General features: G+C 37.0%; 4 protein-coding genes across 5 annotated transcripts; 3 read left to right on the top strand and 1 right to left on the bottom strand.

The window, feature by feature from the left end:
• Positions 346–4,669, top strand: LOC18769480 (ubiquitin-conjugating enzyme E2 variant 1D). Its single transcript, XM_007202666.2, has 4 exons — positions 346–604; positions 1,323–1,462; positions 2,476–2,601; positions 4,111–4,669. Exons 1-4 carry the CDS (start codon positions 571–573, stop codon positions 4,249–4,251), a joined length of 441 nt encoding a protein of 146 aa, XP_007202728.1. The 5' UTR covers positions 346–570; the 3' UTR covers positions 4,252–4,669.
• LOC18769519 (probable CCR4-associated factor 1 homolog 9) lies at positions 7,027–8,388 on the top strand. Its single transcript, XM_007202352.2, has one exon. It carries the CDS (start codon positions 7,427–7,429, stop codon positions 8,276–8,278), a length of 852 nt encoding a protein of 283 aa, XP_007202414.1. The 5' UTR covers positions 7,027–7,426; the 3' UTR covers positions 8,279–8,388.
• Positions 18,303–20,451, top strand: LOC18770334 (transcription repressor OFP13). Of its 2 annotated transcripts, XM_020567824.1 has the most exons (2): positions 18,303–19,108; positions 20,076–20,451. In XM_020567824.1, the coding sequence occupies exons 1-2, from the start codon at positions 18,512–18,514 to the stop codon at positions 20,079–20,081; spliced, it is 603 nt and encodes a 200-aa protein (XP_020423413.1). In that variant the 5' UTR covers positions 18,303–18,511; the 3' UTR covers positions 20,082–20,451. The 2 variants fall into 2 exon arrangements, with proteins under 2 accessions (XP_020423413.1, XP_020423412.1); XM_020567823.1 differs by lacking the exon at positions 20,076–20,451 and having other exon boundaries at positions 18,305–19,445.
• Positions 26,405–27,404, bottom strand: LOC18769362 (transcription repressor OFP6). The gene has a single exon (XM_007203239.2). The coding sequence runs from the start codon at positions 27,142–27,144 to the stop codon at positions 26,587–26,589; it is 558 nt and encodes a 185-aa protein (XP_007203301.2). The 5' UTR covers positions 27,145–27,404; the 3' UTR covers positions 26,405–26,586.

Here is a 27,651-nt window from a genome sequence, read left to right as displayed (position 1 = left end):
CTAAAGTAAAGCACAAATCAATCAAAACAAAAACATTTGTATCAATTCATCTATAAATATAAAATCCCAAACTTTAAAAAAAAATTCTTTCATTATATAGGAAACTTACAAAAATCCAATAAAATATTATTCCTTTCTTCTTCCCCCATGGGTCACCACCATACCTTCTTGATCCAATAGTTTTTATGGGCCAAGAAAGCTAATCGGTCCAAAGTCACTGTTGTCACCCAAAATCACAACCCAACAGGCTCAACCATGAAAACCCACAACACAAATGAGCACCAATTGGCAATTGCAGTCTCTGTCCTTTGCAGATAAGTTTAAAATGAAAAGAGTCCAACTTTATTCCAAAAAATCCTAACCCATCTTTCATAACCTATCAAAATCCCTTTTGCCCTCAGTTTTTTCTTCTTTATTCCCACTTTGCCTTCGTCGCCCTACTTTCTCCCGATTCTCAATTCTTCACTCTCTGAAGGTCTGACCCCTCCACCCTTCCCCCTCCCCAGATATCTTCTTGCTTCCATTAGATCTCGGCACAGCAGCCTGAGAAACACCCCCAGCTGATCATCTATGACGCTAGGTTCAGGAGGATCGGGTGTCGTGGGTGAGTCTTTCATTACCCATGTCCTTGTTTGATCAAATTTTTCTTTGATCTTGTTGTTTTCATGCAGTCTGCAAATGGGTTTTTACTGATTTTGTGGTTTATGAGTTTTTTTATATATATGATATCACATGTTGGTAGGTAAGTTTGGCCTTTAGTTGAATAAATTATTGCTTTTGAAGCTGGTATTTTGTATATTTTTTTCCTGTTCATAATTTGTGTTATTGGAATCAAATTGAGCTCATTTCTGATTAATGTTTTACTTGCATAGTATTACAAGTTGGAAATGCAAGATTGCATTTTTGGTTGTCTCTATATAGAGTGCATTTATGGGGGAATAAGTCAAAGATTGTTTTTTCTTTTCTTCCAGTGATTTGTGTTTCATTACATAAATACCTTCCTGAGCCTTATTTGATGATGGTTCCTGCTTGTTCTTTCTCATCATTGTTTATTAACCAATGTATGTTTAATTAGAACTTTTTTTTCTTCTACTGATTCTCCATTGAACGGCGTACTAAAGAGACTGTTTCAAATCTGCCAACCAAGCATGATTTGGTCTGTCTACATGCAAGTTTCTGGTTATGTTTGTGTGTATTCAGAAGACTGTGAATAAAATAAATATATAATTCAGAACTATCGGGGGTTGTTGCTTATTTTGTCTGCAAGATTCTATTCATGTTCCCTTATATTGTCAAGCATGCATGCATGAGTTTCCTTGCAGTCCCACGAAACTTCAGATTGCTGGAGGAACTTGAACGTGGAGAGAAAGGTATTGGGGATGGCACTGTCAGCTATGGAATGGATGACGGAGATGACATCTACATGCGTTCTTGGACTGGTACCATCATTGGTCCCCACAATGTAAATTTCTCTTTCATGTTCTCGATTAAGATTTGTTTTGTCAGATTACTTGTTTCATGCTTTCTTATCAGGAAAAATTATGTGTTGCATTTGTGCTCTCTTCCCGAATTTGTAGATCACTCTATTTAAACTTTCTGGAATTAGTCCATGCTTAGACCCTAAGGGCTTGTTTGATAGGGAGGACTAGACTAAACTAGCAAAATGCCTACATTTCATATGCATCTAAGGCATAATATGGATATGTTGTTTAACTTGGAGGAAGAATGGGGACTATGTATAAGAGGTTGATGACTAAAACTTATCCCCTTGAAAATGGTGGGATTTTGAGTGATAAGTTTTAGTCATCACCCTTCTATGAATAGTCCTCCTTCATCCTCTAAGTTAGACAACAATATTCATATTATGCCTTGATTGCACATGAAATATAGCCACTTTTAGTCTAATCCTCCCTAACAAACAATGCCTAAAAGGACAAAAAGGTTGACATTGTGGAAAGCTTACTAGATCCTACCAAATAAGTTGATCAGCATCGGCTGAGCTAACTAATATTTGCTCATCCTTAAGCAAATTCTAAGTACGAATTATATCGTTTTACCTTTGCTTTTGATATTATGATGTACTGGGTTTTTACAAGTGATGTAAGACCTGCTTAAAAACTTATGGTACTTGTTCAGTCCGTCTTTATAATTATCTACTTTGAAAAGGAAGGGGAACTGTATGGGAGTCGGGGTTGGAGGTTCTTCAAATCTCTTGAATAAAAGGAAGAAGCTGTAGTTTTCCAACCTTTCAAGCATACCCTATAATCTTTTGGTGGTCAATTCTTTCTTTATTCCTCCTCGAAGAATCTGTTTGGGATTAATTGATTCTTGTCTCCTGATTGTTATTATAGCGTTGTTCAGGCAATGTTTTCTTATCAAGTGTTATTAAGCTTACGAAAGTGATGAAAATGTTATATGCTCTTTGCATATATTTTTTGTATAATGCAATAATGTTCTTCTTTTTATTGTGTCCAGACCGTACATGAAGGTCGAATCTATCAGTTGAAGCTGTTCTGTGATAAAGATTACCCTGAGAAGCCACCAAGTGTTCGTTTTCATTCACGGATTAACATGACTTGTGTTAACCATGAAACTGGAGTGGTATGATTATGATTTCATTGCATGATTTTTAATGCAGTTGTTTTGTAGTTTGCATTTTTTTTCCTCGCTGCAGTTAGTGTTTTGCACTTAGCATTATTCAGACCCATTTCTGGTGGTCTAACAACCTCCCCCTTTTCACAAACAGAAAAGGAGAGAGAGGCGTTAGGTGTAGGGAGCATTTTGGCTCGTCACTTTAACCCAATGTGTACACCACCCTTCTCAAATTTTTGACATATGTCCATGCTTGTAACCATAGTTAACCCTTGGACTTTTAAATCTTTTTAAGTATAACATTTATTTATAAAAAATAAAAAAAAACACTCTCTCCCCTTCTATTCCCCCTTCCTAACCCACCCCCACCAGCCACCTCCCTCAGCAACCCCAGCCACCTCCTCCACCTCGTTCAACCTCAACCATGCACCCCACCACAACCACCACCAACACCAACACTGACAAGACCCATGAAAAAGGCACATTCAATTGTCTGATTTTCTTCAATTCTTGCTTCCTATATCCAATCAGCCACTCAAAATACAAACCAACCCTCTAGCTCTCCCTTCCCGACCTACTCCCCAAAATCAAACTAGACAAATTAGCCATAACCGACATTCAGAATCCACAATTCCAACCCAAAATAAAACACATCCAAGACTGGAAACAAAACAAGCATGACAAAGTAACGATATCCAAATCAAAGATAAAACAAATTCTCCATAAGAAAAATTCAGTGACGAAAAACTAAGCCCAAAAATTCCAGATCTCGACTGAACAAATACCATTGACCCCAAAAAAAAAAATTACCCAAAGCCAAATTGAACAAAGTTTTCTGGGGTTTTTCCCCAGTTCATAAATAAAATAAATAAAAAATCAAGTTTTAAAAACCCATGACTTCTTGTTGGGACAAGCCTGAAAATTTCAGTAAGTTTTACAAGGATTTAATTCTGGTTTTACATTGGAGGGTGTGAGGTTGTTGTTGGGAGTAGAGTTCGTTGGGTGGGGCCGAGGGCTATTGCTGGGGAATGGTGGCTGGTGGGGGTGGGTCGGGAAGGGGGAGAGAGAAGGAGAGAGTTGTTTTTAAATGTTATTTTTTTATTATTTTACTTGAATTTTCAGTTTTAAATACTTAAAAAGATTGAAAGTAAAAGGGTTAACTATGGTTACAAGCATGGACAAATGTCAAACTCTGAGAAGGGTGGTGAGGTTGCACATTGGGTTAAAGTGGGGAGCAAAAATGCTCCCGTTAGGTGTATGCATTAGATAAAGTATATTTGTCTTTTGTTTCGTTGTAAAGAAACCAAGGTACTGTATAGTCTTTTACCACAACTATCACAAACAATTCCAGGATTGTCCCCCGTTCTTAATTCTTAAATGATATTGATGTTGATTATAAGAACATTGATGGCCCCGACCAGACGGCTTTTGGACCAGGTGTATGACTATCGAAAATTCAGTCCACTTAGTTATTTTTAGTGATATTTTTGACAGTATCTCACACATCCAATTGAATAGGTGGAACCGAAGAAATTTGGACCTCTTGCGAACTGGCAGCGAGAGTACACCATGGAGGATATACTTACACAGCTGAAAAAGGAGATGGCATCCCCACATAACCGGAAGTTGGTCCAGCCTCCAGAAGGTACCTACTTCTAGCTTTCAAGACCGTATAGATATCATGGAACCAATTGCATATGCAATATGCAATATATAGTTTGTAACGTCGGTGTTGCTGATCCTATGTTAAGATCATGCAGGGGAGTGCCCCAAAAAAGTCTCTTGTTACCTCTCCGTGGCTTCAACTTTGTTTTGTTTTCTTCTTTTTTCGAACTGTGTTCAAGGGATGCTGTTTGATTAATGGGATTTTATGTGTGTCCAATATTTAACATACCCTTTTAAGTGGACTCTTCTACCCCTTCTCTGTGTATATACTTCTTCTATCCTCTTATTGTTCTAGTTGTCAATTATATTGTGAGTGAGAGAGTAAACCAAACTCCTAGTTCCCATATACGAAAATTGTGATTGTAAGCAAAACAGCAACAGCAATCGCAACGACAGTTGAAGCATGTTTCACTATCTGGATATTCGATCACTCATTGTGGCAGTAAAATCGACTGTAAATTGTGTTTGTTTTTGATTCATTTTCGTTGGAAGTAAATCATTTGTGATGTTGAGCACCATTTGGATCTCAAGATGACCGAGGTCCGTTTAACCATCGAACATGATCCTATTGGTACAGAATTATGAATTCTCTGTCGAAATGTGTAATTACTGTAGATTTTAGTTTTGAGTATGTGTTGGTTAGCATTCCTCAATTGTAACTTGTAGATGATTCGTTTAACAATTTGCTTGGTTACTGCCTTGCAGCTGCTTTACCGAGTTTTAAGTCTTATTTCTTACAAAAAAGAATATTAAAAGCCGAATAAATTGACAAGGGAACGCCAAATTACTCACTTTCAATATCGCCAACTGGGTGTTTGATGCTGGACTTGAACCCAGAGACACGTTCACTCGTATGTTTTCAATATCACCAACAGGAATGGGTTTTGGAATTATTTATTAACACAAGTATTTCAATTATTTCGATTCCTGACTTACTCTGCATTTACTAAAACATATAGATATATGTGTATTACGCACAAAAATTTGTAACAAAATACTTGAAAATGTATGGATTAGATAGATTAGGGGGTTAGTTGATCCCGTATTCATTTCATAATAAGGGGTTTTCTAATAGCTGTCCGATTCAGTGCAGGTTATTTGGATTGATGGATTGAACCCCATCATTGTACTATCTCAAGTCAACCTAACAGTTCTCTGGATATTATGGATGAGTCATTGCTGGGTCAGCAGCACCGCGTCAAGTCGGGTTTTGTGGCAAAGGGAATGCATGGGCAGCGAAATGAGGAAAAGTGGGTGACCTAACTCGGCAACTTGTTTGCTTGGACCTATTTGTACTATTATTTTTTGGCTTTTGCTTGGACCTATTTTTGGCCTCTATTGTCATTTTCATGACTGGTAAACAAAAGCTCAACGTCTCAAACACTACGCAAACAAACAAACAATAGCACATGGCTTTCACATTTCTGTAAAAGCTCACTGCCAATTTAGTTTCTAAACACATGTTTTTGGCATTAATCAACACACTGCTGACTTGTCAAAGTCAATCCCTTCCCCTTTTTTGGTTCTACATGAATGTTTGAAAATAAATCGACCTCGAGTTCTCCCTCTTTTTTTTTTTCTTTTTTCTTTTTTTAGGTTTTGTTTTGTTTTGTTTTTTTGACCTCGAGTTCTCGTTAAAACAAGCATTGTTAACAAACAAAGAAATCGACCACGTCTTTTCTTGACCCTAGCATATATTCAGGTTGTTTAGTCTCAATAACTACCACCTACTTCCCATTGTTTTTTTTTCTTTATTGTGAAACCATCTACATCATCAAGCACCTAAGTTCTTACATCTTTGGTAAAATAATTCACGAGCATGGTTTCAATTATCGGCTTCTCAATTATTTTCTTCATACTACTTTTAACCTTCTTTGATTACGCAACTGCGTCAATTGTGTATTTCCAATCTCGCATATGCAAAATGTTATAGTATAATTGAAGACTACCATTGCTCCATGATCTTGAAGAAATATTCAAATACAAACTTCTCATGACACAATAAATATTGTCAATATCCTCAAGTTAAAATCACACATTATAGTTGCCGAGTCTTCGAAATGCAAGAGTTAATTCATCCAATTACCTTATCATTTTTATCACATACAGTTCGATTTGTATACTCGTCATGTTAAAAAGAAGTCTCAAATTTAATGGATAATAAACAAAAGTCTAAATATAATAAAACAATTTTTATATAGTAACCAAACCTACAGTCCCGATCTCTTGGACCACATGAGTTCAAGAGATTGTGGTCACTCACCGTTGGATATTAATCCAATGGTTCAAAAAAGTCTCTTAAAAGGACTGCAAGAATGAGTGAACCGTTGAATTTACATCCAACGGTGAGTAACCACAAATTTCTTGGACCCCTGTAGTCCAAGAGATCAGGACTGACCAAACCTAATTCGATTAGCAAATATAAAAGGAAAATCTTTTTTCTTTTTCTTTTTTTATTTGGTCAAAAAAAGAAAATCTTAATCCAAAAAGGAAAGCAAATCAAATCAAACCAAAGGGGAAATCGCAAAAGACCCACTAATGTAGTCCCCCAAGAAAGGCCTAGATTCGAGTCCTAATATCCGTTTAATATGTATAAATTTAGTATATTATCTTCCATCTTAATAGGAAATGCCCTAAAAGAAAACAAAACAAATTTGACTAATAAAGGATGAGAAATTATTGTTATGACCCCAAAAAATGCCCCTAGATCACCGCAAAACTGTGAGTCAAGCGCACGTCAATCTCCCAGTGGTCAATACGGTCATCAGCACAACGACGAGCCAAAACACGACAGCCACCATTGTTTTCAGGGGCTCCACCACTTTCCCAACTTTAGCTAAATATCAGTTAATACAAATCTACAAAAACAAATTAAGGAAATTAACAAATCAACAACACCATCAAATTTTATAATAGTATCTCACAACAAATCCAAAAAAATTTAAAGTAACAAAAATAATAATGAACGCTTGCCCCACACGTCTTACGTCTATCTCCTCTTTCTATCGATTCTGTATAAAACTGCCCCCTTTTTTCTTGTTCGTCTTTCAAAATCATCCATCAAACCCTAACCAAATTCACCATCATAGTCGTCTTATTTATTTTAAATTTCGTAACAAGCAATCGTCGATTCGGATCCGATTCAATCTGATTTGGACGACCTTATGCTATGTCTTCACCCGACCCGGCACAGCGCCCTCTGCCCATAGGCATCCTGACCCGGTCGGTCTGGTCCGATAACCTCGACTCCGAGTTCGAACTGATCCGGTCCGTCATCGACGATTACCCGCTGATTTCAATGGACACCGAGTTTCCGGGCGTCGTTGTCCGACCCGACCCTAACGACCCGACTCTCCGGCACCGGGAACCCGACGCGCACTACCTCATGCTCAAGGCCAACGTCGATCGTCTTAATCTTATTCAAGTCGGTCTCACGCTCTCGGACGGCAATGGCAATTTGCCGAATTTGGGCACCGAGAATATGTATATTTGGGAATTCAATTTCCGGGACTTCGACGTGGCGCGAGACCCCCACGCGCACGACTCGGTGGAGTTGCTTCGGCGGCAGGGGATCGATTTCGACCGGAACCGGGATTTCGGGGTCGACTCGGTGCGGTTCGCCGAGCTGATGATGTCATCGGGGCTCGTTTGCAACAACGACGTAAATTGGGTCACGTTCCATAGCGCTTACGATTTTGGGTACCTAGTCAAGGTGTTGACTCAGCGAGTCTTGCCGGAAAAGCTGCCCGAGTTCTTAAATTATGTGAGGGTGTTTTTCGGGTCTGGAGTTTACGACGTGAAACACCTGACGAAGTTCTGTGCCGGCCTATATGGTGGGCTGGACCGGATCTGCCAGACCCTGAACGTGAGTCGGGTTATCGGGAAGACCCACCAGGCCGGATCGGATAGCTTGTTGACCTTGCACGCGTTCCAGAGGATCAGAAAGGACTACTTTTCCAAGGATGGCAAGGACTTCATTGAGAAGTTCGCCGGCGTTTTGTATGGTCTAGAGGTTTCTTGATATTTCCATTGAAATCTATTGCTCATAGATTTCTTTCTTACTCAAGTAAATTTTGTACACATGACTTGGCTTTATCAATATCATTATTAGGTTTTATTAAATTCTTTGCAGCTCTTGCTTGTGCATTTCATTCCACTTCTTCCCTTTCTGTTTTTTCTTTATGGACTCTCATCTACTTTTTATTTTCCATATTTGTTTGTGAATATAATTGGTGCATTTGGAGGCCTGTAGAGTTAGGAACATTGGAGATGTTTGGGAAGAGGACTTAATCATTGGAGTGTGACTGTCGAGTTTGGTCTCTTTGTGTGGAATTTAATGACTTTTTTAGAGTGTATACAAGTAATTACCAAATAAGTTGGAGTATCTTGGTATATAAAAACAAAAACCTTTTAATACCTGCAAGAAGCTTTTAATGAGTTCATACTTTTCAAAATTCTTCTTCAGGTCATTGTCATAGGAATGTGTAGACCCCGGTTGTTGTCACTTTGCAAGATGATTGAATTCTGCAAGAAGCTTTAACTTATTTGGTAAGAAAATCAAGAATTGAATATGACGAGGTCAAACCAGAATTACACATGATAAGCTCCTTCCTCCAATGTTGAAGAACATATTACTTTGAAGATGTATATGTAATATCTAGGTTCTCGCCTTCTTGGTAATGTGAGCTTACCGCATAAACCTTTTAATAGCTGTCCTCTCTATTCTAAAGAAAGAGGAAACAATCAAATAAATGCAAATGAACTGTTTCTTTCTTACTAGTTTTAGTTGGGGCATCAATTGTTGTTAGTAGGGCACAAGTTAATGAAGTCAATCAACGTAGTGTGACATTATATGTTTCAGGAGTGTGCAGTCTCTACCAAATATTGACTTTACTAGCAACCTGTTTGTCTCCCTCAATGATCAAACCTAGTCAACCTTGTGGTTTCTATCAAGGCTAAAAGACTAGCAAGCAGCCGTTTAGCCTCTCTTCACAACATAAATGTAATCTTTAGGACTTGCAATCCTTATGGACCACAGCATGTACTGTCAATTTCTTTGTTAGTTATATGCTTCTTCAGTATGGCCAATACCATTATCACCCCTGCTCTTTCCTTCCAGTTTCATATTGGCTTCCAAAACTACTGGAAGATGAATAATCATTTTGTGTCAATAAATCTCACGTGTGCCATACAAATGGACTTGTCCCCTTACCACAGCTTTCAATTGTTATTTCTGGTACTAACCTAGGTTATCCAATCTGAGATGCATTACTTTAATATTAATAATGACTCCTTTATCAATTTATCCATTAATGTAGTGAGAGCGAGAGTTCCAGATTCGTGGCAGAAGTGGAAATAGTAGTGAAAGCAAGAGTTCCCATTATGGAAACAGTGAAAGAGAGAGTTCTATTATAGAAAGTAACTTAAATGATAGTGATTTAGAACTGTTTGTTGATTGATCACCTTACCAGGGGTATTGCACCTGTTATCAGGCAAACCAAGTTCTAATCTGATTTTATTGTGACTACTAAAATGGCTATGTAAGTTCAGTAATTTTTGCATAAGGTGACCTGCTGGCCATCATAATATGAGGTTTATTTTGCACCAACACTTGCCAAATGGAAGGTGGGGAACATTCTTGTCAAACTGCAATGGGGGCAGATGAAGGCTATTCATTAAAGTTTCTACCAGCCAATTCTTCATTATCATCACCATCATCTTCCGTCATATACTAATGAAAAGTGTATCATGTATTGCAGGTTAAAAGCCGTTATACAGAATCAAACCAGCAGGTTCAAAGCTGTTTATCCAACAACTAAAGCGAGAAATTAGTTTGTCACTTACTACCTTTTTTTAATCTCCTTATTTTACAATACCAGTAGCTGCTGCTCTCCAGAAAAATCAGGTTGTGGCATCATGAACTGGTCTTGAATTTCATCTGTATCAGTATGTTGTTCAGTAGTTGAGAGTTTAACTTCCATGAAACATGCCTTCTGAATTTTGTGGTCATCGGCATGAGAAGTTAAGACCAGGTCTTGTGTTGTGACTCATGATTTTAATGTCTGCTAAAATATTGTTGCTTCCCTATGCTGCCCAACTCATCAATTTTTATAATTCTAAATGCAGCTAAAATAAAATTTTCTGTATAGCTCCCAATCCTTCTTATCAGCTTCCAAGAATGGTAGGTTTAGGATTGTGTCAATTTTCTTTGATTTTCTGGGGCCTTTGGTTTTGAATTATTACTAGAACTGAACCTTTTCCTTAGGTATCCCCCCTTGTTATATGTATATATGTTTGCAATAGATATGCATCCTTTTGTTGATAATCAAAACAATAAAAATTGAACATGAAGTTGACATAGTGGACTTGCCTGGTTTTTGCAGGATCTACAGCTCTTGAAGGCATTTGACATACGTTGTATAATTTATTTTTGATCTATAGACACATGCTCCTGTGACTGCGCATGGAGGCAATCCATATATGCATGTGTATACGTGTGAGATTTTGTTACCATGTTTTTGTTTTTCATTTTCACCTTCTATCGTGGGGTTGCAGTTGAAGAAACGGGTTGATTTTTTTTGGCATGACATCTGCTTAGGCAGTGATTGTATTTTGATTTAAAGCTTACCTTTTCATCCCTGATCCCTTAGTGGTTATCTTCCGTATGGGTGTATTGGTTAGAAGTTTGGAAATGTGCTCTTATATCAGGTCATTTAATCTGTAGTCAACATCATTTTAGTTTTTGGTGGGAATTTCAATGGAGGTGTGTAAGTTTTAGCTGTAACCTGTGGTTCGTCTGAAGCATAAATTTAGTCCAGATATGATCTGCTTGCTTTCTGTATCCTTCTTACAGAGTTATGGTTCTTAGATGTCCTTGACATGTTTCTGTGGATATCTTGAAGTCCGGCCATTTTGAATTCTCTTCACATCAGGTTCGTGTCTGTGACTTATAAACTTTATTTTTGTTTTCTTCAATCAAACATTGATTCTAGGGTAAATGATGGTGGCCCTTCTTGCACCCTTGGAATCCTTCACCCTAGATTTGATCTTATGCTTCTTAGTAGATTACTTAATTATGAAAACCGTAAGCTACTTTTACCAAAAATGGAAAGATTAACAATTGGCAGCAGTTTTGAGAAGAGTGGTGATTTCCCCACTCCAAGTTTATCCACTTACACTCCATTTTATAACTAAAAAAGGAGTGTAAGTGGATAAAATTGGAGTGGGGAAATCATTACCCTTTTGAGAATTACAAAAACCATTGCGTTAATTACTTATTTTCATATCTGTGGGGTTTTCTATTGTTCTTCTGATCAGAAGTTCAGGTTTTGTTATAATTCAAGCCATTTCTAGTGGATTTGATTGGGTTTTGTTATTACTTAGAATAAGATTCGTTTGGGTAGAGTCTTTTGCTTTTTAATACCCATCAATTAAATTTGTACTGTTTTGCAGAGCCATTAGGCCTTTAAGATGGAAAGTGATCCTCTCAACCTCTACATCAAATGAGAAGGATCAGTTCTCTAATCTGGACCATCACATGTTTCTGGCCCCATTGAATTGGGGCCGCAATCCATGTGGATCTATCTTTGGTTTTCAACTGGCCTTGTCCATTTGCATAGGAAATATATCCAGAAAAATTTGCATTGTAATTGTCAAATCAATGAAGTTGGAAAAGAATCTCCACTGGCTTTCTCCATTTGTGTGGGACCAGTTGTAGAATTTGAAGTTGAACCACCACTTGGTGCTGGCCCGTTGAATTCGGATGTGTCACATGGGGATCTGTTGTTTGGATTCAACTGGCTTTCTGCATTTGTGTGGAAATGCAGAGGAGCTGGATCCCATCAAGAAAAATATACATTCTTCTAATTGATCTTTCCATGTATGTTTTTGTATCTGTGTGCAGTGTGACTATGTTGGTTACTGTGGTCTTTGCTGATCATTGATAATATCCATTCTGGTTGCTAACTGAGTCCTGCTAGCGATCACATCACATGCAACGCAGGTACTGGATAATATTAGTGCCTGGTATATCTGGTGCACTTAGAGTGTTTGTACAGCCAAGTTTCATGCTTATTTGTTTCTCAGCCGCTACATGCTTTGTCATCTGGAAATGCAAGTGAGCAAAGGGTGAAAAATGATTGATGACATGGTAATAATACACATCCCAAAATTGTGCATGTGCTGCAGAGATTACAGTAACCCGGACCCTCTCTTCTAAAAGGGGAAAAGATATCTGCGGACTGTCACTGATTGTCATGGTAGGTTAGCAGTATTCGATTTAGGTAAACGGGATATACTTTTACTGGAGCTTGTCGAATTTGCAGTACTTTTGGGTTTGGCATATTGGAAGACATGGTTATTTTAATCCTAAGTTCGGGTTAGCCGGGTTGGGTTAGACTTGTAGCAGGGTTTTTGCTCCTGTGGCATGAAGCCTAACTGAAATGTTTTGCTTCTGTGGCACTTATGTTGACTTTGAGAAAGAAAGAAAAAGAAATACAAAATGTTGGAGCCACATGTGGGCTGGGTGGGGATAAAATGGGGGGATGAGGGTGGTTGGTCTCTGTCATTGTGGGTCAACAATTGCCCAATGTTGATGGCAATGTTGCACTACACTAATTCAGTGTTGATGGCAATGTTGCACTACTCTAATTCAAGGTGGGGCTGCTGTTGATATTATCTAAAATGTTTTTTTATCAACGTACGAGGCAGTTGTGGCACTTGGTACTAGTGTTCTATTGTCTTTGATATTTGATTAATGATCCTATCTCTCCATTTGCCAGATTAGACAAATGCTGGAATTAAATGGATGAGACTAGTTGTGAAGAAAGATGTTTGGCTGCGCTGTGGATCCTCTCTCTGAAGAACCATTCATGATCATGATCAAAGGCGAGGTGATGTAGTACAGCCCGTAGGTATTAGATTAAGCACTTAAACAATAGAATAGAGAAGAATATAAGAGATCGAAGAGAAGAAAATATAAATTGAGAAGAAGAAAATATAGATTGAAGGGACAAAAGAAAGGGAAGAGATATGAGAGTTCTTGAAAAGGTTACTCAACATTCAAATCTGAATTTTAAAGAATTACATGTGGGTATTTATAGCAAACTAAAACTTAAAAATAATAGGATAAAAATCTCTTACTTAATCAAAAATCCTAACCCAAATAAAATAGGAAACTTAAAACTAGAAATATGGAAATCTGGAAAAGTAGAAATCCTACTAGAAATTGGAAAACTAGAGAATCTAGGAAACTAACAAATACGTAAGAAAACTAATAAATTTAGGTTCTATGCTTCCTGCATCAGCCACAAATTGTAAATTAACAACGGCGACGACGACTACTAGTATGAATAATAGGAGACTAGGGTCAGTAATCGTTGATGCATGGATCATAGACACCTTCGAGAGGCTCCACATTCTCACAAGGCTCACCAGCATGAGTGCTGATAATTAAAGTTTGATGATGACAACAAGAGGCAATATGTTTTTTGACATGGCAATGGAAACATTCAATACGAGCATTAGTGAAAACAGTCGGTCATTTGTTAGGTGTCGGTGTAGGAGGGTTAGATGGTCCTCCGTTTTCATAGTCTGAATGTTGTGGCGACAAATATATCTCAGCTTCCAAGGCTTGGCAATAGGCGTCCATCCAGATGTGACCTACTTACCTTGTGTTTGAGATCATCCCGGAGGCCATAAATAAAACGAGAAACTGTAAATGTGAGCTCTTCCTGCATGGCAGAACGCAATTTGTACTCCACAAAGCGAGAATAATATTCCCGGACAGTAGAAGTACCTTGGAAAAAAGTCCATAATTGATCTAACAATTAGTGACGATAAAAAGATGGGAAGGTATTGTTCTCGGAGTTTCAATTTCATCTCATCCCATAAAATCACAGGGGGGTTGTCCCAGTTGTTAAAGATGGTGCTTAGCAGCCTTCAGCTCCTACCAGTTTGAGTTTGGCAAACTGGATCCGTTGTGCATTGGACATAGCATATACCATTCAAAATAATCTTCCATAGTGGATATCCAATCAACAAAGAGAGTAGAATCACGTGACCATCTAAGTCGGGAGCAGTATTAGGTGTGGTCAAAATCCAAGTTTATGTGTACGATGTTATGTTTGTGTGGTCAGAGCGGTGGGGGAGGGATAGTGGCGTCCACCAGAGGAGAACCCATCGTATGTTGGGTATAATGTGGTTTGGGTGTGGATCTCGCAGAAAAAATTGGTTTGGACTGAACCATAAACGTCCCCACAGAAGATGATGGAAGGCCTGGGTGGCTTGAGAACTTGAGATCAATAGATGGATTGGGAGGAGACTAGCCTGTGGAGAAGGTGTGAATGAACCGGATAGAACAACGAATGTGGAGGATGGCTCAGGAATCGAGGCTGTGATGTGGTCGACAAGCAGCGTTACTGAAGCTTGTAACTTGGCAATGTCTGTGGACATGGACGAAAATTGCATGTAAAAAGGTAACAACCTACAACTTGTTTCTAAACCAGAGTCAATCGAAGCATGCAAACAGTGAACTGGATAGGCTATCCTGAAATCTCTTTAGATTTTAGGGAAATAGGGAAATTTTGTACTAAATCAAAATCAAGTTTTCAATAATTATAGGTAAAGATCACCTTATTGAGTTGAATATTTTTGGGGAGCACAAGACACTGCCCCACCTTGACATAGGACCTTTGCCTCTCTAGTGAATTTTTCTGCTCTGTTTCTCATCCAAAGACAGACATAAAAAGAACATTATGAATGTTTAGTATAAAAAAGCTTGTACTAATCCTGACGATGATGAAAATTTGATTTAGCCACATTTTTGTGTGGAAGCAGAGACCATCCTGGCCCCAATGATTGATGCCCTCATGTTCTCCTTTACTATAAGACATTAGTTCTTTATGTTTGGTCTATTTCTTTTTTTATGTGATGATTGGTCTATTTCTTTGATTGAGTACTTGAGAAATTATGGTTGAGCCACCACATGCACCATGACTTAGAATCAAGGGAGCAAAGTGCAGTTTCCTAATCTAAGCCATTTCTTTCACAAGGCAAAACCACCTGCAATTTACCTAAACTGCATGTGCACTTGTATTTCTTGTGCGCCTAGGGACAGACCGCAAGCTGTAATCTTTGGTCCCCATAAGACAAGGAATGAGGGATAAGGTGGTCCTCCACACAAACCTTACCTCCACATAAAACTTTTTAGAACATTAATCCTTGTGCGAATACCCCAGTTCTGAACTCGATGCAAACTATTTTGAGCAATGTTCGGGTCAGTCATCAACACGCAAGTGGGTAGTTACCGGCCGTTGATACATGTGGGATCTCAGGCACCAATAGCCGGCAGTCTCCTACTCGTCCGTGGGCGACTGTCCATGGTAAAATAGTTTGGATTTTGCTTTATATGAAGAAACAGCACTTTTCCTGCTCTGCCTAATGTTTAGTCCTTTTAACACTTTGAGTCTGTCAATGTCACTTGATTAGATTAGAATCTAAAAGATGGGGGCTGAGTCACAAGATACTGCGTGAACAAGGTGGGGTATATAATTGCGCTGTATATTGTTGTGTTGCTTGGTGTTGGTAAATGATACTCATCTTATTTCTAATATTTATGAGCTGAGGAGCAGATTTTTAGGTTAAAGCTTTCTGTGGATATGGTTAAAGGACCACCGGGCAACTACACAATCAAGATTAATGCAATGGACCCTTCGATGCTTACTGAAAATGGAATTGAGAACTATGCATCACAAAATTGGATCTCCTATCCTCTATACTTTTCAATTGTTTTTACGATATAATAAAATCAAGAATCGTGTTATTGTACAGATAATTTAACATGTTATATTGTTGGACTACATATTTGAATTATTGGTTACTTGAAGTTTAAATACGTATAGGGACAAAATCACCTTAAACCCACGGGGTCACATGCCGCCTGAATCAAAGTCATCATCCCCACAATTTGTTAATTGAACTTGAAAAATTGGTGTAAATTGTTTTTGGCAATATTCCTTCCTCGTGTACTTGTTGGACAAAATTATTTCATCCGCCTTTGAATATGTGTTCATATAAACAAAGTAGCAACATAACGTCCAAAAAATTATCTACACAATTATATGTTAGTACTATTTGATATAGTACTAGAAAGTGATGGGGATGACGTGTCAAGAAGATCAATAGATGTGAACCCTAGGATTGACTACTGATTGAATCTATGAATTGTATACAAAGATGAGCTTCAAGTTAAAGGATGTGACTTACTTTTGGAGGTTTAGAAGAAACAAAACACGCAAATAAATTGAAGGGTTCACAGAACTCATGCCATGGCAATTGGCAGCTATTGCCCCCTCTCTCTCTCTCCCTCTCTCTCTCTCTCTCTCTCTCTCTCTCTCTCTCTCTATGCTGATAGCAGAGATCAGAATCCCACCAATCCATGAAATAGGGAAGGGTAATAAATGAGTCTCTCTCAAGGGTCTCAATCTTTCTCTCTGTAATGCTTGGGAGGGCACGTGACTTGGAGTTACATACTTCCACATGATATTCATCCCCACATGCCTATCAATTTTGAATTTCATCTCTTTTCCCTCCAGCTTTAACTAATTATACATATCTTCTTGTTGTGAGGTTTAATTTTTACTTTTAGACAAGCGAACACAGTGTGTGATGTTCGAAGTAAATACTTTTGATCACTTGAGTTATAAATTATTTTTATCTTTTTTGAAAGTTGGAATAAATACATTGAACAAGATATATTTCACTTCCCACCTTCTTAAGCCGCTCATAAATGAGGAATGTATGAGATAATTTAAGAGTGATTTTGAAATGACGAAATCATCAACACATAGATTAATAACTTGTTCAGTGTCTCAGCAGTGAGGCTAGCTACTAGAGGGGCCATACGTGACCACCGGTGTAATAACTCCAAAATCATAACAATAAGTTTCAATCTCTCTCTCTCTCTCTCTCTCTCTCTCTCTCTCTCTCTCTCTCTCTCCTTGCCGTATAAAAATCTATAATGCAGAAGAATTGTATAAAATACAAAATTTCCTAGCCGCCAAATTCCCATATTAGCTGAAGCCAGCCAAAGAGACCTAAAATCTCATTTAAGCAAAATCTTTTCTTGATATTGTGATCTTGGTGCCTTAAAGTTAATTTTCTTAAACCAAGAGGAAAGAGAAAATACTGTGGATAGATTATTTTTCTTTTGTTTTCTTCACAATTTTTATTTTATTTTTTTTAACTTCAGTTTCCGTCCAAATGCTTTTTCTTTAGGGAAAGGAAAAAAAAAGCAGATCAAGTGTTGATCTGAAAGATCTCACAACTAAGATTGCCCATTGTGCTCCTACAAAACATACAATACAACAAGAGAGAATATCACAAGAGTATTGTGCATATAAAAATAAATTATATAATCCTTTGAGTAGTAATTAGTTTCAAATTTGGATTTAACTCATATAATATATTAATTAGCCCGTGAATGTTGTGTGTAAGGTATTTTTACACATCTAAACATATGTAACACATGTATAAATTTCATATTATAAAATATAAAAGGAGGACGAAATGAAGCCATTGTTCTAAAATTGGCAACTCTTGGTAAATCACTTTAAATCGCAACAATTGATACTATAAGAACTAAAGTAACTTCACTTAGTTATAGAGATCAAAATCATATGATAGGTTTGTGGGAATTGAAAAAAAAAAAAAAAGAAGACTTTTTTCTTTTCTTTTGGGTCAATTAAAAGGATTACAGGAATTTTTTTTTTTTTAATTTTTCAATACAAGAGATAGTCTAAATTACAAAGATAAAGATATTTTTCACACACACTATCAATGTACAACGAGAATTTGAAATTGAAAACACTGATATGCAAATCAATTTCTTTTTTCATCGGGCTATAACCATTGGTAAAAGACTGTTAAAGAATTAAAAGCTCTACTTAACACCTGTACTATTATATTCAATGAGCTCAACTGAAAACATCTACTTTAAAGTTGTTTTAAATACAGAAATATATACACAGACATATAATAGAGTAAAAGACCCCACTAGTTTCCTCTCCCAATTCCAACTTCCCCTCCCCAACTCCCATTTTGTTTATATATTTTTTCCTTTGTCTCATTACTTCTTTAAATAATCTTCATCCCCCTACAACCCTCTCTCTGACTGGCCATTAATGCCACACTTCACAGCTCCAAAATTCATTTGAAAGTTTTGAAACCCTCATTTCTCAAAATCAGAGAGAGAGAGATGGGCAAGAAAATGAAGCTCCCTTTTCTCTCCAAGAACACAGAGGCATCAAGATATTCTTCTTCTTCTTCTTCAACATGGCCTTGGCCTTCTTGCTCCCAACCCAGAACCCTCTCTTTCAGAGCAGGCAATGATATCTTCAAGACCATAAACTCAGCCTACTTTGACACAAGCACCACAGAAGTGATAGAAACACCAGACTCATTCTTCACCAACTCATCTGAGTCATGTCCAAGCTTCTCCACAGCCTCTGACGACTCAGGTTTGGATCCAGTTGAGACAGTGATCAAAGGGTTGAGGTCAGAGAGGCTCTTCTTTGAGCCTAAGGCAGGTGAAACAAGCTCTATAGTAATGGAGGAGGAGGCTAAGGGAGCAGCAGATGGTGAGGAGCTTAATATTGTTCCATTCAAGGAGAGTGTGGTTTTGTCAATGGACTCTCCAGACCCCATTTTGGATTTTAGGAAATCCATGGAGGAAATGGTGGAGGCTCATGGTTTGAAGGATTGGGATCATCTTGAAGAGCTTTTGTGTTGGTATTTGAGGGTCAATGCGAAAAGCAATCATGGGTATATTGTTGGAGCTTTTGTTGATCTCTTGGTAGGTCTAGCTTTTAGTATTGGTTCTACTAATTGTTCTTGTTCTTGTAATATTAGTTCTCCTTCTTCTCCTTTATCTAATTTTTATAACAGTACTGCTAGTACTTCTTCTTTATCATCTTCTTCTATTCCTTGTGTCTCATCAATAGAGCCTGAGGAAGAATCTGAAAGCACTCCTTGTTTGTCTTCATTGTTTGAAGCTGAGGAAGATCAGATTCATGAAGAAGATGAAGCTTCGCCATCTTCATCTTAGGCTTAGTTAGGTGCTTTGATTCAATGGAAAATATATGTATACTACTAGTGGAAATTATGATAGTGAAACCTTTTGATGACTCTCATGTTCCTCTCTCCTCTCTCTCTCTCTCTTCCAGATTCGTGTGGAGATTGCAACCGTGTGTGGATTGCAGTTTCCATTTCCCGATGCATAGTAAGATAATCTAACATGGGTTATTTTCTATTTCAATACTAAATAGTGTTGCAGCTATCATATTTATTGATTACATTTTTCACGGATTTGAGATCTATATGTGTCACATTATATATCTCACATGATTAAACTCTAACTACTATCTATCTACTTACCTAAGTGGATATATTTCAACTTTATAAGAAACGTGATCAGCAATTTAATTTTGTTGATGTAAGTCGTAGTTTGCTATTTCAAGAAACCCTTTTGGTCCTACTTGGAATTAATGCAAATTGAATCTTTTAACACATGAGACAAATTAACAATTTTTTTGTGGACCGTGAAGACATCATCAAATTGGTGATAAAATATACCATGAAATTTGAGGTACTCAAAATTTAGGAGCCATATAGCTTGCTTCAACGGCATTCTGTTATTATATGAAATATACTAAGCTCCATGTGGGCAGCAGCAACTTATGGCTTTTTATCTCTCTCTTTTTTTTTTAAAGTATATAATATTTTGTTCAGTCCTAAAAAAACAATGTAACACAAATTTGCAGGGATGATCTTCTGCAACTGACCACACTTGAACAAGTGTAGACATTGTGATTGAGCAAACATCCACCACTATCACTGTGTGTAATCCACATGGGAGTACCAGCTCCGGAATTGGAAGCAATCAGAGCCGTTGATTTTGAATTGCTTGAAATGGAGGGTCATTATCAATGATAGCTACAATTCCAGCTCTGAAGTTTGGCGTGGTCCTAACACTCATTTCCTTGCACCTGCACAATTTAATCATTTATCGTCGGAACCCCAAAAAAAAAACACTGTAAAATTGCGTTCATTTTTGTTTGTTGAGAACATGAACATGGTTTTGAGAGTCACTTAAGTACAAGTTTAAGAAGAGAAAAAACAAGCCACCTGCAATTGCCATATTCAGCTTTCTGGTGTCCAAAATAATTTCAGATAGATAATTTTGCTTGCTCTCCTATTTTTTCTCTTTTTTTGGGGACCTTATCATCATATCCCTGCCCATATAATAATTTGAATTTCTCTCTTCTGCACATTTGCTAGGTGTTGTAGGAAAAAACAAGAAGGTGACATATATTCTTAGGGTGATATAGGAGAATGTCAGTATTTTTTCAGTGGTGTAAAGGAACAGCTCAAGGTTAAATCCAAAGCTGGATAAGAACAACAAAAGCTAAACCCAATCCTATATTTATCTTCTCCATACTGGTTTTTGGTTGTTATGTGCATGTCTTGTTAGTGCAATCTTCAAGTGACAATCTAATGGTTGCTATTTATATATAGCACAGTACCAAATAAGGAAGGAGTAGCTACAAAACTGTTATCCGCGCAATTGTGTAATTTAAACCGTTAATTATGCAGTTAGACTCCTGTTTGAATATACGATTCATTATGATAGTATTCTTCATAACATAACATGTCATTTTCTCGTACCAGAGAATTATTCCTATATCAAATGTAAGTTTTACTTTAATTAGTGGAAGGAAAATAAAAGAACACATACATAGGAGGTATATGGAGAAATTAACTTTCAGGTCTCTTAATTTGGAATAAAAAAGAAAAAGAAAAAAAAGTTACTTAAAGGCAGTAAATAGGTGGAAAATTAGTCAACGTTCCATGGTTCGAGAGTCTTTTGGCTCAGCGTAGATGCCTCTTCAATCTCTGAGGCAAGATTCTTGCCCAAGCGGCGAAGCTTCTAAACCTCGTGCCACTCAATTATTTTAATAGCTCACCTCGACAAGCAATGGCAGATAATGTGCTTAATTTAATCATTTAGGATGATTGATTACATTAGCAAATTAAGTTTTATACTAATACGGCCATCGCTATATATAAATATATGTCTTGGTGCAATCATATGTACCACCAACCATGTCATCTTTTTTGTTTTTGTTTTCTCTGAATTGTGATGAGGCAAACGTCCTTAGACCATATTGAAAACAAAAAAAATGTTCAAAGAAATAAGAATTTCCGCCAGTTCAAAATTAGAGGTGAAGAAGTTACACATATATATAATCTTTTTAAAAACTTTAGGATAAAGATATGAATGGAAAATTTCATTAAGCAGACTAGATGGAATTGGTTTCTTAAAGTTTTTGTCATCGAATTATTTACACTGACATCTCATAAATTTTTTTGTGTTTTCACAATACCTCCTGAATTATTATTATTTTTACATAAATCTAAAATTTTTAACTTTCTCTTCTCTCTGACAATGACATTTGAATTATAATCTTGTTTTCTTAGGGTGCCATCAGCCATGCGATATCCATAGAGAGAGTCAAGTAAGTGGATGTCATGGCAATCACCATACAAAAATAAAATAAGTGCTTGGCTTTTTAAATATAAATAAATAAATAAGTGGATGGCAATGATTTAGGTCAAAATAAATCAAGGGTGCCACAAGACTACATCGGCAAATAGGTCTCACTAGTTTTAGACTGTGCTTGGCTACACTTGATCAGACTACTGTTCCAGACAAAGAAACAAACACCCTGCAGGCTTTAACTTGTCAAATTTGGAGGAAATCAATCGTAACACATGCTTCCCTAGAAACTAATTAATGCTTAGTTTGGTAATTAGTGAGATAATTACCCAACCCTAAGCACCAAGGAGACCCTCATTTTCCGAGAAAAATTTAATTTACACGAAAATTGTGATGAGAAAAAGAGTATTGAAGTTGGTGTCTGCTGTCTTCATTTCAACTTGAGCTTTGTGTCGTTTTTTGCATTGATTGGGCTTCATGGGTCAAGACACCATATGCATATCCCACATTTCACTCTCTTGGCATTTTTTCTTCTCCTAGGGATGAAAACAATCTGTCACATAATGTTTTTTTTAGTGGTAACAATTTTAAGATCTCAATCATGGGTTGTTCTTTCCCTTTATTACTAGAGTATCCCCATAAAAACAATGGATGTTGGTTCTTTTTTTTAATTATTATAAGAAATGTGTTCTTACGAAATTTTCAACAATTTAAATTAAAGAATTCACCCTTTTAATAAAAGGGCGATTAAAATGCATCCGTATTTTTACTTATTATCAGATAAACTGACATGTTATATTGAGAAAAGTTGGCAACATGTACCTTGAAAATTTGATAGTAATTTTATATTGGAGTGAGACACCATCTGCTTTCAAATGCATGGTAGTTCTCGTGTTTGAAGGACCAGTCATTGAAGTCTATTTAAGGCCACCTTAAATGGGAGCAGGATGTGATGGAGAAGAGGCTTATTTATACCGACTACCAACCACGGCCCATATCAATCAATCCATTCGGTGCATGGCTTGACAGCCATTTGCATTTAATTGGGCTTTTTCGACTTGACATAAAGAAACTTGTAAAGCTTTGTCCCATAAACACCCCCTGACATCAACAGAGCTCCAAACAGGGATTCGATTAGGACCATTACTCACTTGAATCGTGACTTTTCATTAAGTTCATGCAGAAAGATCATTGAAACCCTAAACACACTATGCTTGGTAAAGGAGAAAAAAGCAACCATGAAACTGGTTGGATAGGAAAGAAGTTACCTCTTTACCAAAAACAAAAGCCAAGAAAGGGGGATAAGTAATCTATGGGATCCCAAGTTCTTTTTTCCCAAGATTTTGAAAGGATTGGAACTTGGAAGATAGAAAAAACCAACATAATGAAAAGTTAGGGTCTGTTAGTCATTATATGAAACCAAATGCTTGGAAAAACCAACATAATGAAACAAAAAGTTACATAAAAGTAAAATTAGATTGTGGGATTTCTAATTTTACTTGGAAATATGGATGAAGAGATGCATAGTGAACACATATTTTATTCAACTAGTAATATTTGGATTTTGGTAGCTTGATTGAAAATGAAGAGAGGCTTCTCATATCTCTATCATTCTGGGAAAGGGCTATGTTCAATCGGGCCCAAGCTTCAGTGGCACCAATTAAGCTTTTAATCAATAGGTTTAGAGAAATTATAGGCATGAGTTCGGTCAATTGGCTAACGATAGTGTGTCTGCCTCCTTGCATCCAAGTTCAATCCCTCTTCCTGACAAAAAAAAACTTAGCTAAACGTGCCATTTGAGCAGTTGAAAATCTTCCAACTTCTACAGTTAGAATAGCAAACTGGTATGCCCGCACTTGTGATCTGTGTACCAGATATTGAGCCAAAGGACAGCCAAACACTTAATCCACAACCTGGTAGGGTTTTTAAGTTACAAGAGTCACTAATAATTGGAATTCAGCCTTCCTAAAGTGACTTAAAAACCCCAAAATGTCCCAAAAGCAAAGATTAGAAATTAAACTTTCCCAGAGAGGTCAACTTAGGGGCAAGCCTTTAAGGAACAAGATTGGAGCAATGGCGTTTCTCAGATTGAAGAGAGGTGACCTGTCATGTCATTCCCCTTATCTTCCCTCTTCCTCATGGTTCCCACTATGTACCACTTTTACATGTCAGTCTCACATTTTGATGCCCCAAATCAAAATGTTTCAACAATCTATTGGTCTTGAAAAGTGCCGAAAGGGATTCATATAATTGCCATATCCAGTTAGAAATTAGAGTACTTGGTTCCACACAAAGTTGAAGGGATGTTGTTTGTCTATGTTTTAGGATACTAAAATTGAAGTTAGCACTGTTGGCCATGCTTTATTTGATCATTCCAGAGCTTTCCAACAAATTTACTTATGCATCTTTTCTTTTTTAATTTCACAACTGTTGTTCTTGATATTTAAATTCAGACCTCCGTTGAGCGGGGTTATCACAATGGTTGTGGCCCTCCTCCTTCTTCCCTGCTTGGCATGATGACACTCATGGTTTCTTTCCTTCCAATGTAACCAAAAAAATTCAGACCTACCTCTAACAAGTATATAGACCATAGCCAGTCACAAACTATAATACATTCAAGAGTGTAATATTCAGAACTCATTTTCACTCACTTTGTTTATTCAATTTTAACTCTGCTGGAAATACATGCTCTCTTAAATTCAACATTAACCATCATCTTCCATCTCTCTCACACAGCAATTTCAATATTGTAGCTGCATCATCAATGTAAGAATTGAATGTGGTCTACTTTGAGAAGGATAAGTCAAATCTATCTGCTGAGGGAATCTTGATGCTTGTGGAAATATTTAAGATAGAAAGCAATCCATCATGACTCTGTCCAGCTCTCTCTCCCCTTAAATCCTCATTATGAACAATTAAATTGAATTCACTTGTTTGTAGCAATTTACAATTCTTGGGCCAAGTATAAATTGTAACATCATTAAATCAAGAGTTTGTTTCAATAATTACTTATACACATAAAGTCAATATTATCAGATCTTTTATTTATTTTTCTTTGATAGTGGGGAACATCTTTCATGATCGACTTTCTCTGGGCCAGAGAGAAGATATATAATATTATTGCCTCAACTGGAAATCTAACTTGGCTTTGATGGAATGGTTAGAGATAGAGAGGCACACAAGCAACTGTAATTGACACTCCAAAGCATAACCAAGTTGGATCTTTGTGCCTTTTTGTTGTTTGGTGTGGTGATCTGGGTATAAATTGTTGTTACAAATAGAGTCAAGTGGGTCTTCATTATCGTGGCTTGTCCATCCCTATTTGATGGAGAAGAACTTACTTACACAGAAATATCACTATAGCGATATTTTAAATCAATCACGTATTATTATGCGTTTTCACTTTCTCACTAATTTAAAATATTATCATAGTAACATCCTCCTTGTTACATATAAATTCTTCTTGTACCGATGATTTAATTCATAAACGTCTAATTAGTTTCAAAACCATCCTGAGTAAAGGAGTGTAAATTCTAGAAATATAACTTGGCAGAAGAGAAGAGGAGAAAAGGATGTCAGAGCAGGCCAGATGAGACAGAGAGAGATCGAAGGCCAACTTGCAAGTGTGATTATTAATAATAACCTAGAGGCAGCCAAAATATAATGAGCCTTGGAAAATGTAAGATGTCAGATATAGAGATTTCTATTCTCATCTCTCCTCCTCCATATAAAAAATCTTAAACCAACTGTCTTTCACCACCTCCAAACTCTTGTCTAATAATTATAATCCAAATCCCAATGCCTATCTTTCACCCCCCAACAATGCTCATTTCTTGAAACTTGGCCATTGTTTTGACCAACCCAACTTACAATCCTAGGGACAATACATCAAGTCTTCTTTTCCTTGAGCTCTTCTATCAAATCCTAAGTCCACTCTAATGAAAACTTACAATCAGCCACTTGCAATATTTAGGGCTGATTTTTGACGGATCGAATCGAAATTGGGAGATTCTAATTCCAATAAAAAAATTTAGAATAAAAATCCTATTCCAATTTCGTTTCATAAAATTTTGAAATTTCACTATCCATTCTAACTTGGAATTTTCAGAATTTATGAAAAATTTTAGAATTTACATATTTTGAATTTTTTTTGGAAAAATTTCAAAAACTAGTTGAAAATTATAAACATGCATAACCATTAAAAGATTAAAATTGACTCAAAATTAAAAACTCATATTGTAATAAGCTTGAAAATTATTATATACTAATACTTATTAGATGTTGCTATCCTTTATAAAATCATTTGTCTATGTCTATTTAGTCATGAAATTATATTTAGTTCAACAAGAAATTTCATAACCAAATCGACTTTTCCAATCCAACTTGCACCCTTAGCCATATTGCACCATTTTTCAACCACATCAGCCGGCAAATTCGACTCAAAACTAAAAGATAACCACACTTTAACTTATGTGTAGTAAAATTTCAGATGTGCCACTAAAATATGTTCTATCTGCTTAATTTTTTTTGTACTCTTTTTTTGGGTCAAAGATTATTTTGTACTCTAGGGAAGTGGCAAAAAAGAAAACGACAAAAGTAAAAAAGCAATATTCCATACGACTGAATCATGGAAAATCTTTCTTTACATTGCATGCACCACAATCTTACAAGACCTACATTAATGGCTTGAGGGAATCACATTGTCTTTTATATAAGGGATCTCAACATGATATTTGTAGTGGGAACTCCAATGCCATTGCACGTGCATTAGCTATCTAGTAGTCACGTGACTTGCGAGGAAAATGCAGCATTGTTGAACCAGACGACCTCACTGAGAAAACAGCATTCCAGATCTCAGTGAAAACTCTGATAATAATTCCATGGTTGCAAGGTGCGTTGAGCTGCAAGAAACAGTTGAGAAGCTCTCTGAGATCGTCTTTTGCGTATATTTCGTTTTCCAGTATCATTTGGAGCATCGAGTGTCGAAAATCCAAGTAAGGATCGCCTGAGTCTTTCTCCACGGCCACACTCTCGTTGCCAATTCTCCCAAAACCTTGGACGGCTCTTGCGCTCTTTGGCTTGACCTCTGTGTCCAAAAATGGAGCATAGTCTGTGTTTGGAGAGAATGTGGTGGCGTTGTTGTTGGCTTTGTAGACTTTGTTGCATGAGCTCGAAGATGAAGAGAAATTGTTATGGTGGTGGTACTTTTGTTTTTGGGTTGTGGTGGGTTTTGGCTTTGGATGGAATATGTGGAAGAGTTTTGGTTTTCTGCAGTTGCTGCAACCTATGTCCACTGTAACTTTGTTCAGGAGCTTTCTTCTGGTTGTAGGCATTGTGAGAGAGAGAGAGAGAGAGAGAGAGAGAGAGAGAAGGGTTGAGTTGCTGAAGGAGTGAGAGGGTGGTGTCTGAGGGAGTTGGGATGAGGGATTTGACTAATTTGGATTGGGGGGGAGGGAGGGGTCTCTCTATAAAGTCTGCATGTGAACTCCTGAAGGGTCCCTACATGCTACCATGACTGCTCTGTCAGGTTATTTCAGGACAGCTTCATCTCCACCGCACAATTTGATGCCAAAAGAAGAATATCAAGATATGTCATTGATTTGCTGTCTCCCAGTCATCATGATCTTTGTCGATTATTAATTTTTTATTAATATATAAGCAATAATCTAAATTATTTTAAATTAACCTAATTTTTAAGGAGGGAGACACAAATTTAAGTGTAATAAATTACTATCCTAACCAACTGACTTAACCCATATCTGCAATAGTCACTGCTCATTTGCACAATTAATTGAACCATACATCATACATATTCCTTATTAAGGTTCAATGCAAAGTCT

The sequence above is a fragment of the Prunus persica genome, chromosome G7 (assembly GCF_000346465.2).
Source record: "Prunus persica cultivar Lovell chromosome G7, Prunus_persica_NCBIv2, whole genome shotgun sequence".
Classification (NCBI taxonomy): Eukaryota; Viridiplantae; Streptophyta; class Magnoliopsida; order Rosales; family Rosaceae; genus Prunus; species Prunus persica.
Note: the sequence above shows the minus strand (reverse complement) of the source record. Positions and strands in the feature narration are given on the sequence as shown.

Bases quoted from the DNA above. Each gene is read 5' to 3' on its own strand.
- LOC18769480 (XM_007202666.2), top strand. From the start codon at position 571: ATGACGCTAGGTTCAGGAGGATCGGGTGTCGTGG. The intron at 1,463-2,475 runs GTAAATTTCTCT...TATTGTGTCCAG, and splicing joins CCATCATTGGTCCCCACAAT to ACCGTACATGAAGGTCGAAT. The intron at 2,602-4,110 runs GTATGATTATGA...CCAATTGAATAG, and splicing joins TTAACCATGAAACTGGAGTG to GTGGAACCGAAGAAATTTGG.
- LOC18769519 (XM_007202352.2), top strand. From the start codon at position 7,427: ATGTCTTCACCCGACCCGGCACAGCGCCCTCTGCCCATAGGCATCCTG.
- LOC18770334 (XM_020567823.1), top strand. From the start codon at position 18,512: ATGGGCAAGAAAATGAAGCTCCCTTTTCTCTCCAAGAACACAGAGGCA.
- LOC18769362 (XM_007203239.2), bottom strand. From the start codon at position 27,144: ATGCCTACAACCAGAAGAAAGCTCCTGAACAAAGTTACAGTGGACATA.